General features: G+C 34.9%; 1 protein-coding gene across 1 annotated transcript in view; it reads right to left on the reverse strand.

The window, feature by feature from the left end:
• Positions 1-12,803, reverse strand: part of polrmt (polymerase (RNA) mitochondrial (DNA directed)) — a 52,542-nt gene that overhangs the window by 17,833 nt on the left and 21,906 nt on the right. Inside the window, 4 exon segments of the mRNA XM_058760096.1 lie at positions 3,431-3,544; positions 4,875-4,961; positions 7,276-7,455; positions 12,560-12,682. Coding sequence (XP_058616079.1) covers positions 3,431-3,544; positions 4,875-4,961; positions 7,276-7,455; positions 12,560-12,682 — 504 coding nt within the window.

Consider the following 12,803-nt stretch of genomic DNA (forward strand, 5'->3'; position numbering starts at 1 on the left):
AAACCCTTAATTTGCTGCCTATTAAAGGGATAGTTCATCCAAAAATGAAAATTCTGTCATTAATTACTCACCCTCATGTCGTTCCAAACCCGTAAGACCTTCGTTTATCTTCGGAACACAAATTAAGATATTTTTGATGGAATCTGAGAGCTCTCTGATCCTCCATAGACAACAACGCAACTGCAATGTCCAGTAATGTAGCAAGGACAAAATAGTCCATGTGACATCAGTGTTTCAACCATAATTTTATAAAGCTACGAGAATACTTTTTGTGCGCAAAGAAAACAATAACACTAAATGTAAAACAACGCTGATTACGTCCAAAATGGCGGAAGACTGTAACTCGTAATTTTTGATTTAAATATGTTTTGTGTGCAAAGAAAACAATAAGTATTCTCATAGCTTCGTAAAATTACAGTTGAATCACTGATGTCACATGGACTATTTTACCGATGTCCTTGCTACGTTTCTGGACCTGGGAACATTGTAGTTGCGCTGCTGTCTATGGAGGATCAGAGAGCTATCGGATTCCATCAAAAATATCTTAATTTCTGTTCCGAAGAGGAGTAATTAATGACAGAATTTTCATTTTTGGGTGAACTAAACCTTTAATAGTTAGTAAGGTAGTTAAGTTTAGGTGTTGGATAGGATTAAGGATGTAGAATATGGTCATGTACAACATGTTCTTTATAAGTGCTAATAAACAGCCAATATGTTAATAATAGGAATGCTAATAAGCAACTAGTTAATAGTGAGAGTTACTGAAGTGTTACCAAATATTCAATAGAACAATTATTTAAAAATGCATTGCGTGTTATTCTAACAAAATTAATATTATTAATAATAATAATAATAAAAAAAAATGCCATCATATTTGCTTTAGGTGCTGGACTTAGAAGTCAACATCTTAAAACATTTGGAAAATGGCAAATGACACTTTTACAAAGCAAGAGCCAACAAATGGCACCTTTACAACAGCAGAACACCACTGAGGACAACACAGGCCATTAGGGTGCTATTACACATTATTTCCACTGCCTAGATTCGTGGACCAGAGGGATGGAAGCGAAAAGGCCAGGCACATGACATTACACATATTCCCGGGAGTGAAGGAGGAATGAATGGGTTCAGTTCTTCAAAACTGTACAGGAATGAAGTAGAAAACAGGCACGCCCTTGCCATTCAGGTCTAAATGACATTAGCTGTGCCCAGTTGTAAAGTCATTTGACTTCCAAAGGCAGGGAAATACTAGCCAGTGTTTGTATATTCATTTAAACACTGCGGAAAAAAATGTCAGCACATTAGGTATGATATGAACATGAGCGTTACTTCAACTACGAGCGCTTTTTGCCCAGTGCATTTTTAATGAATAAAATGAAAGTCACAAAATTAATTTACAAAAAAGTGCCCAAAATAGAAGAAACACCTTTTTATGATTTTTTTTATTTATTGTTATTTATGCAAAACTGCTTGTCCCTGATTTATAACCCTTTAGTATAATAAATTACATTTTAAAATATTTCAACAAAATGCAACTTAACTTAAACTTTCAGAGTGGGTTGCACCAACAAGGATTCAATTAAGCAAAGTTTAGAGCTAATCAAGGATTTGTTGATCTGGGTTTGATTTTAAATCGAGTTGTGTTGGACCACTTAATTTTAAACTTAGATTAACAAATTTGACTTCGATTAGAATCTAAGACCTGCTACGACCCTCGCGATCTGCTGGCTGAGTGCACTTTAATTTTCATTTTTATTTATAATAACCACCTCTCCGAGACCTGACGACACACCCACTGATTCTGTCTTTGTTCATTCAGCCACATATTGTAACTGTAGAGGCACTTTATTTTATTTAAACCTGTAAATTTAAAGTTAATCCCTAATTGAGATTTAAATCTGAGTTTAAAGTTATGGAGCAACAGGATTAAAGTTAATCTATCTTAAATATAAAATAAATCCAGGATCAAAATGATGGTTTAAATGTAAACCTGCTTATTTTTAAACAAGGTTTAAAGTTTGGTGCAACAGAATTATTAGACAAACCTTGATTTAATCTAGATTTAAGATGAATCCTTACTGATGCAAACTATCCCCATGGTAAAAAAATACTAAACCTAGTATTAGGCATTAAGCCACACCCAGCAACAGCAGCAAATGCTCAGCGGCTATGACACAGACGGGTTGCCAGATGCTCTCTGCTGGATCTCGGCACGCACTACAGGCCACCGCTGTGCCGTCTCAGCTCTGTTGCTGATGCTATCTGACAGCAACTCAGGCTGTCTGCATGCAAAACCTCTGCCACGTTACTTCATTGTTTCACTCCCAGCTGCACAAGACCTTTTTGACCAGCAGTGCTACGGAGATCTAGGCCGTGATGGAGAGTGAGAAAGAGCGTGCCTGCTGGGCGGCGAGAGAGGTCGGACTCCCTGCTGAATTCTGCTGAGGAAGTACAATGAAAGACCTCAAGGATGACGAAATGAAAGACTTGTGTCTTTCAGAAAAGGGAAAATGTCGAATCAATCTAGTACCTGTTCAAGTACAAATTGGCAACTTGCTAATACCAAAATGAGTGAAGGGCCTTAAGGTGTGGTCACATTAGCAATATTTTGCAGGCAAAAATTTCCATTTTCTACTATCAATAGTGTAGATATGGATAAAGCACAGCTCACACATGGCAACATGGCAAATTTGCATGGCCAGCTTGAACAAGTTGTGAAATCTGCTTATGGAAATCTTTCATCCCCAAGCATAATTTTCAATTGTGTGGATTTGTATTTTGTTGGTGAAAATTTGCCAAAGAAAATGGCAAATAGTGAGTCACTTTCACTTTTTTTCACAATTTCATTTGACAACTATTGCCAGACACACACAGAAACTCAAAGGTCTTCATTACAACCTGCCAAAAAAAAGTTTGGTTGAAGAATGTGAAGAACTTATGACAGGAATACAAATTGCTATTGTACAGTAGATTTGCAGCACTTTGTTTGGCAAAAATTAAAAGGAAATGTTTGTTTTATCCATTAATTTGATAATACATTCATATTAAATCTTAAAACACACAATTCAGAAAAATTAAAACATACAACACAGAATTCTGAAAGAATAAAATACGTTTGGGCATTATTATTGTTAAAATTGAAATAAATGATTAGATTAGATTTTTTTTTATTTTTTTTTTATTATTAGTGATTAGACATACTATTTAATTATTCAAATTTAAGTAGAATATTAAAACGGAATCTAGAAAAATTCAAACAGAAAACATGGAATTTTACGAAAAAACTAAACAAAAACAAACAGATTCCATAGGGCCCTAATTACGTCATTTAAACATGGAGGCTCATAAGGGGTCAGAGGTCCAACTGTGGGCCAAATATGTTTAAAATGGTAAACTAGTTAAGTTAGCAAGTCAATTTTAAAACCCTTACCGTTTGGTTCTTCATTCGGTGGTAGGGCTGAACGATAGGAAGTCCCAGCGGCGTGACCCATTCCACTGTTCTTCCAGACTTAGCTATTAGCCTAGCGCTCTCCGTCAGCCATTCCTGAGAGAACAAAAAGTGTCAGAAGTGTCAACCAATCCACCTCAGAATTTAGAACCAAACCAAATTTGCATAATGATTTGAACTAGATAACCTGAAACCAAAACCCCTATCCATAATGCTTTGTCTTCACCGAAAAAAAAAAAAAAAAAAAAAATCGCGATAAAGTATTTGCCATAAAGTAGTCTCTGGCTGTACTAGCTGGAAAAATCCAGACGCACAGGTGGGAAGTTGTTGCTGAGATGAAGCGTTTAAAAAAACCTGCTGATCTTCAGGAACAGTGCTGGCTGCACAACTTGGCTGCCACATTCGCAACGTCCCCAGTGCTCTCCCCAAAACGCTTTGTGTGAGATAAATTCCTCTGTTCATCTGGAAGCGGGCCGGGCCTGAAGAGGCTCCATTCATCAGAGCGTTCACCAACAGCCGGGGCACACATGGCCCCCCAATTTTCCGCTCCTGTACCACCTTCTGCCGGTAACGGGAATGATCAACTACCTGGACTGCCGTCCCTCCTGAGGATCTGACCTATTTAGGAAGCTGCTTGTGTCTGTAGGCAAAGAGGGGGATATTTCACATTCGCTCTGCCTGTCTGCTCGTCTCCCCAGGGGGTGCAACAGGAGACAGTGAGCGGCTGGTCCTTGATCTACTGCACCAGGGACGTTCATTCCTTTTCTGTTTCCTGCAGCTGTAATTCATGAGCCGCAGCCAGTTGCATCATGGGAGAACTATATCTGGCGATTCACAAAAATAATCTTTTCATTCAAAAAAAAAAAAAAAGAGCAACAAGGGTTGGGTTTTGTTTAAAAACCATTGATAAACACCACTGTGGGTCATTAGGATTCTTTTGAAAGAAGTCTCTTATATGCTCATCAAAGCTGGATTTATTTGATTAAGATGTGATAAAAAAATAGAAATATTAATACAATTCAACATACGTTTTTATTGTAATATATTTTCAAATGTAATTTATTCCTCTGATGCAAAGCTGAATTTTAAGCATCATTACTCCAGTCTTCAGTGTCACATGATCCTTCAGAAATCATTCTAATATGTTGATTCGCTGCTCAAGAAACATTTCTTATTATTGCGCAGTTTACACAAACGTCACTTTCAAACCAAGCATCTTTCTGTTGGTCAACAAGACAAATCCACATATTGCAAAATCTGCATGGGGAAATCTTTCGCCTTCACACGAAATTCCAAAATTGCATGAATTCCTATTAAAATGCCTGAATTCCACCTGTGAAAATTCACTGAACAATGGTAAATGTGACCACACAAGTTAAAAATATAATAGTCCCAAAAGTGTATAAGGGAATGTGATAGTATGTACCTGAATTTCTCTCGTCCCTGTGAACATTTCCTTCAAGCTGCTGAACACCTGCTTCACCAGGTAATGTGAAGCATCCCATATATAGTCCTGTGGATCGAAAATAGCACATTAGGGGCTTTCGCACCACGTAGTTCTAAGAACTCAGTTCTAGGAACTAGCCAGCAGGGTCGTTTCTAGAGAATCAATTTCTCCCTTGGGTCGTTTTCCTGGTTACATTCGCACCGGCAGCAGGAACTCTGAAGCAGCCGACAGCAGCGTCTTTATTTGTGGCATTTACAAACATCAACAACTGGTGAATGGAGGACTCTGTGCTCTGAGCTGTTTTTGTTGTGTTTTGTGATAACGGAGATGTAAATGTAAATGCACAATTTACGCAACTGAAAGAGCATTAGTAGAATTTATTTAATGCCATGTCAGCATCTTAGGCTATTTTCATGGCAAAAACTATTTAAAAAATACAAGTATAAAAAATACAATAAAAACCAGCAAACAAACAAACAAACAAGATTTTTTACATTAACATATGATAAAAATTCTAAAACTTTTTCTGGCAAAATTATACTAAATAACTCTTTGAGTGAGTTCACTTCATAAAAGAGTTTTCTATGAAAGAGTCATTTAGTCATTTGTGACTACGGGCCAGTTTTATAAACAGGGCAAATTAGCGCGAGAGCACAATTCCAAAACATCGCCGAAGGGTGTGGAAATTTCTGCGGGTGATTTACTAACAATGCGCAAATTAAAGAACACAGACGCAACATCTCATTTACATATTGACCAACGCAATATACCAAGCACAGCGCAAATTAGCGTAATCGTAAATAAATAAAGAAGCCACAGTACATTGAAAAGAACCGGAGGCTGAAGTTTTGATAGACCTGGTATTGCGTGACTCCTAGTTGGGTTCCAAGTCGTCTTTTATTTCCTGAAGCAAGTTAAAAATATCATGGCTTTGCAACTTACAGTATATTTTTGGATAATGTGTTCTTCTGGCATTACAAATAAATTAATAGGCTACTTGTGGAAAAAATCCTCTCCCTTCTACCACGCGCTCTCTGTTCTCTGCGGTGCCTCCTCTTAGCAACAATAATTGCAGGCATTTCAAGCGCAAAACAGTTTAAGACATGCTTTTTTGGGGCGTTAAATAATGGCGCAAATACCAGTAATTTGACGAGCACAAACGTTAGTAAATCTCATTGCGTGATTAATTTGAATACTCTCCTCCCATAACTTTTGCATCTGAAAGAGAAACTCCTACAAATGCATATTCAATAAGGTCAGGCGCAAAAATAACTGTGTCCACGCCTTTTCAGCGCTAATTTGTCACTGCGTGTCTTTAGTAAAACCTGACAGTACTATTTTAACGCCAAAAGATGGTTTGCACTGGCGCAAGCTGTTAGTAAAACTGGCCCTAAATCTACAATGAGAACTTGCAGTGCTTCATATCATCGAGGCTAAGAAAAGAACACAACGCTGCATACAAGTAGCTAAATGTCATTATCGCTGTTTTCCATGTTTGCGGTAATCAATATTTTACTTTTTTTTAAATGTTGTGTAGCCGGTGTTTCATATGCGTTTGGCCAATCAGAGTACACTTACATCACTGGTAGTTCCAATAAAACTGAACTTTCTTTTACCCAAATAAATTTTCAACAAACAGTTCTTAACAGAATCATTTTTGTCTTAGTTTGAAGAACATTTAAAAAATCTAAAGAACCTTGTGGAACGGAAAAAGTTAACGGTTCTTCATGGAACCAAAGATGGCAATAAATTTAATGTCTTCAAGACACCAAAAAAGGTCTGAGATTTGAACAAAGTAACACCACAAAACATGTTTAAGATCAACAATCAAAAGTTTTGCTTTAGCAAGCAGAATGTGGAGATGAGATCCCTTGACTCTATAGGTGATAATTCCTCTTTCATTCTCCACAGCTTAGGAGAGATGAGAAGAGTGTCACCTGTTTCTATGGCTGCCCACAGAGGGCTGCACTTGGGGAAATCAAGCCTGACGCAAACGGGGAGAAAATAAATCCTTAAAGTTCACGTCATCTGTGATGTAAAGCAAGATTGCTAAGCTTATCTTCACCTTTAAGTCAAGATGAAGAAAAGGTTACATAACTAGAAATAATGGAGATAACAGAGGACTTTGTATGGTAAAGAAAGAACCTGAGATGTGGCTGCAAGAACCAGATTGAGGATCTTTTCCATCAAAAAAGTGTCTATAATCAATCAGGGAGAGTTTCAGCTGCAGGTTCTGGCTGGAAAATATGGATCCGACCACATCCATCCAAACGTCATGCAGGACAAGGTTTGTTTCACATGGAAACTCTTGAGTCATTTTTCATCCCACAGTTTGTTACTCCATCTATGATAATTTTAAGCAAAGTGCAACGAGCCTCACCTTAGGGAAATCATCGATTTCCTTCAGTCGCTTTTCGATTTGCAGACGGCCCCCGTAGCGCGTGACGCCATAGACCACAGTCATCACCGTCTGCTTCACCACCTTCCTGCTGATGAAGCCCTCCAGCACCTGCGCGATCTTCAAACCCTTCTCTGCATCAAAAGCCCTGAACTCTTCCACCTTTGAGACACAGGACAGCGCACCTTTCTGAGACTCGATAAATCAATACACTTATTAGTCACAGTTATGTTAGGGATTGGTCACAACTGACAATTTGTTGAACTCGTCTAACAACCGACTAATCATGTAGTTTGACTAGTGTTTGACTATTTGACTAAATTTGACTATTTTTGTATGGATTTTTTATATTTTAAATATAAAAATTATTTTATTATATTTTATATATTTGTAATATATAATAAATTGATTATATGTAATACATACATGTAATATAAATATGTATTTATTACATAAATATGTAATATATTTATAATAAAATAGTGTATTATTATTCGTTGTTGTAAAATATAAATAAACTATTAATATAATTATAAATAACTCTATTACTCTTTAATTTATATTTTAAAAATATGATGAAAACAAGATTACACTATTATATTTATTTCATCATTATGTAATATATATTTTATTATTTAATAAAGATTTTTATTATCATTATTATTATTATATTTACAATATAAATAAATTATATAATACAAATATAAATAAATACATTCTTAGTAATATACAAATAAATACATAGATCTCTATATTTAGAGAATAAGTATAATACTAATATTATAAAACATCATATTATATTATGCCATATGTTGTAATGTATAATATAATAAAATAGTGTATTATTATTAGACTTTTAATAAAATAAAACAAATAAACTGGTAATAATATTTAAATAAATATAGCATTTATATATCATTAAAATGCATTTTCATTTATATTTTAAATACAATAATATTTATTTATTTATTATAACATCCACACAAGCTTGCACATTATGTTGTGTATAGGAAATGAAAAAAAAAAAAATCATGAAAGAAATCATCATCATTACCCCTTGAAATTCTTATGAGTAAAATATCTCTGAGGTATATTCCCATTCATATTCACAATTTTGAGCACTCCAGGGTGATTATGAACATGAAATTATCCAGCCATGGCTTCCTGTTTCACATAAATATAAATAGGAGGGAAAACAAAGCCCAAATTCCCTTAATCGTCCATCATAATAAGAAAAACCAAAGAATATATTTCTGATGCGCAGCAAAAGATAAGCTTCATTCATAAGATTGAGCTTCACAAATTAGTGAAGTGGCTTTAAGAAAAGAGCTAGAGCAGTGAAAATTCCCATTTCCACCATCAGGGCAATAATTAAGAATTTCCAATCAACATAAAATGTTACGAAACTGCCTGGAAGAGGACGTGTGTCTATATCGTCCTAATGCACGGTGAGGAGGAGAGTTTGAGTGGCTAAAGACTCTCCAAGGACCACAGCTGGAGAATTGTAGAGATTAGTTGAGTCTCGGGATCAGAAAACCTTTAAAAAAAGTTATCAAACAGCACCTACATCACCACATGTTGTTCGGGAGGGTTTCAAGAAAAATTCTCCTCGCTCATCCAAAAACAAACTCCAGCATATTCAGTTATCAGACACGACTGGAACTTCAAATGGGACTGGCTTCTATGGTCAGATGAAACCAAAAAATGAGCTTTTTTGCAATAAACACTCAAGATGGGTTTGGTGAACACAGGGATAAAAAGTACCCCATGTGTACAATGACATATACTGCTGTATTTTTGATGTTGTGGGCCTATATTTCTGCTGGAGGTCCTGGACATCTTGTTTAGACGCATGGCATCATGGATTCTATCAAATACCAACAGATAAAAAAATCAATAAGTGACTGACTCTGTTAGAAATCTTATAATGGGCCATGTTTGGATCTTGGATCTAGTGAAGTGAACTGAAGAGAAGAAGCACCAACATGGAGCTGGGAATCTAAAGGGTCTGGAGTGATTCTGGATGAAGGAATGGTCTCTGATCTCTTGTCAGGTGTTCTCTAACCTCATCAGGCATTATAGGAGAACATTTAGAGCTGTTAAACTGTTCAAAAAGTATTGAATAAAAGGGTGCCGTTAATTGTGGTCAATGTGTATTAGAGAAAATCATTTATTTCATAATGATATTTCCCCCCATTTTAAATTCTTATTATCCAATGAAAGGTTAGATTTTTGTGAATTTTTTTAAATAAAAGATCAAAAGGATTAACAATGCAGATTAATTTTCACAGCCGCCTTTGATCATATTTACTAAGGGTGCCAATATTTTTGGCCATGACTATGTGTGTGTCTTTATATATACATAAATATACACAGTACACACATTATGTAAACAAAACTTATTTTGGATGCGAATAATCGCGATTAATTGTTTGACAACACATATATATATATATCAACAGCACTGTAACAACAGCACTGTTCGTGAACAAAAGGAACTAAGTTTCACTATAACTAGAGACATTGCTGCCGAACACTACTGAGAGACACACAGAGGTAATTCTCTCTGTGTTCGAAATTGCTCACTTGTTCACTCATTCACTCATTCACTCATCCCTATATAGTGTAAGGCAGTTGAGTGCACTATATTAGAAAGGAGTGAACGACATTTAAGTGAACGGATTCGGACAGTGACGTGTACACTGCGCGTGAGACTTGGCTGTTGCAAAAACATCTTAGTCACATATGTACTTTTATATTACATGTACCTCATTTTAGAAATTAATATTAATAGCAATAACACTTAAAATGACTTTATATTGTAATCAGCTTTGAGGTTTCATTGATGGTATATTATTAATTTGTTTTGTAATGCTTATATGGTCATAATCATTAAATACTATTAAAATATTGTCAACAAAAATAAACTCGCATTAGCACGTTAATAATTTTATGTATTTATTGTTTGCAGTATCTTGAAACTCTCCCGAGCAGCATTTTTGCACTCAAATAAGATGACAATGGCCGTAGAGCGTCCTCAGGCGACTGTTAATTTGACATCAGAATGAATACGCTACCAATGAACATTTTTTAAAATCCACCAAATTATCATAATTTTTGTAAATTAAACGGCATCTCTCATTCAAACTTGCTCGCTCCCGCTCTCTCTAACAGCTCGTCGGTTCTCCGCATTGGGAAATAGTGCTTCAGTGAGTATACATCGGGTGTACACTCGAAATCAGAATGCATTGTGGGTAAAAAGTAGTGAACGAATGTAGGGAATGAAGTCGTTCACTCAGAATTCGGACAGCACTACAAAATGGCTGACACCCGACATAGTGCACTATATAGTGGATAGGGAGCGGTTTCGGACACAGCTTCTCTCTCTCTCTCTCTCATAACTTAGTTATTAACTGTATTAATTGCATTAGTCTGCTATCAATGGCTCAAGCCTTCGTTGCTAGGTTTAAAATGCCGTTTTGGAATTAGCAACGGAGGCATTGGATGAGATGCGGAAGAAATAATTCTACTCACAATCTAGCGATTTAAGTAGAAAAACCGGACGAATGCCTTGAAATATATCATCTGATCGATGTCTTGGGGTGTGGCAACCGTAGTATAAGCGGAATAATCAACTTTGGGCTGTTGAATTATTAGAAAAATAATGCTCACCCGAGGTGTAACGGCCACTCCGCGGCCTGTCATCAATTATTCCTTACACATAGAAACACATATACATATATATATATATATACACTTATATACTAACGATAACAGAAATATCACAGTTGTCCCTCACTTAAACTATAAATAGCTTAATCTGCATGGAGGGAGGAGCAGGTTCATTAATCACACATGAGATGTGAAAGGTGTCGATCGTCTTATTGGGACTCTTGAGAGCTTACCTTATGAAACAGAAGGTCTAATGTCAACTACTGAGGAACAATGAGGCTGTTTAGGCCAAACACTGACTCAGCAGAGCTCATTGAGATGTCTGCTATGTCCCCTTCAGCTAATGTTAGCGCAACCTGATGTTTCTGGCAAGAATGGTACAACACTGTATTTAGAGAGTACACGGTGTTCTCAAAATATAGCCAAATCGATAGGTAGGTCAATATATCTCAGATAGTGTTCTCTAAAAAATACGCAGTCTTTCCAGAACTGAAATCTGGAGCTTTAAACCATAAGTTGTGGAGCTGCAGCAATTTAAGATGAATATTAAGCTTTGATGGGAAATAAAAAAGGATGTAAAAAGCCTCAGACAAAGTCGGTTTGAAAAAATATTTCTAAATTAATAAAAATTAAAATGGTAAAGGCTAACTGTGGATGTGCTCTAGTGCAGTCCCACACAGGAAAGATTTTGATTTTATTTATCATTACTTAAAAATAAGAAATTTTTTTTTTCCATTTCCTGTAGACAGCATGATATGCAAGTTTGTGTGGAAGTTATATATTTTATTTTATTTTATTTAAGTTATTAAATTAAAATATAAATAAAATACATTTTAATAATATATAAATATTATATTTAAATATTATTACCAGTTTATTTGTTAGATTTTATTATAAATATTATTACATATAAAACAAATTATGAGCACTATAATGATAAAAAGTTCAAGTAATTTAATTATAAATAATATAATATTTTTTCTATTATACATGATATAACAAATAAATAAAATAATAAACAAATATATTATAAACATTGTAAATAAACAATACACATTTTTCATTTAAATGTATATATATTATAATTAAATTATAATACATTTAAATAAAATAAACAAAAACAATAATAATATATTTAAAAATAATCATTTTAATGAAAATAATAATATAAATACTGCTAATTACATAATCTAATTTTATTAGAATATAGCTATTATTATTTAAATACTTATATATTTTTAAATGAAATACAAAATGTGTAATAACATTATAATAGTTAATACATATATAAATATGGCATTTAAAATATAATCTTAAAAATAATACAACACTGTTAATTAACCACAATGTTCACTATAATATTATATTTAAATCAAAACATTTATAAATGAAATTATTATTTTTATATTATTAAATAAATTAAATTAAATAAATATTATTGTAATAACATTTAATAGAAACTACAATAAACAATAATTTTTGAACCATACTGATGGAACTTGTGGAGTAACATAGGACTGGGAAAGGTTGGGAAATGCTGCTCCGGAGGGCCGTAAGATGCACTGCCGCCCTCTGGTGCCGCAGCGTGACTGACCTGCTGAGCTACACTGCTGTACACATCTTGAGGCAATTCACAGGGCATGAGGTTCACCGAAGTAGCACCAATCACATCCCGCCCGAGGGCAGCATAGTGCTGGAGGCCGTTGCACGAACCGTCCTACGAGAGAGAGATAGAGAGAACACATATTTATCAGTTTAAAGTCGCTTTAAAGTCTACAATTTATGTGTTTATGTCCGTTTTAAACAGCAATTATGTGTAATAGTGTCTATATAGCAAA

Source organism: Onychostoma macrolepis, chromosome 22 (genome assembly GCF_012432095.1).
Source record: "Onychostoma macrolepis isolate SWU-2019 chromosome 22, ASM1243209v1, whole genome shotgun sequence".
Classification (NCBI taxonomy): Eukaryota; Metazoa; Chordata; class Actinopteri; order Cypriniformes; family Cyprinidae; genus Onychostoma; species Onychostoma macrolepis.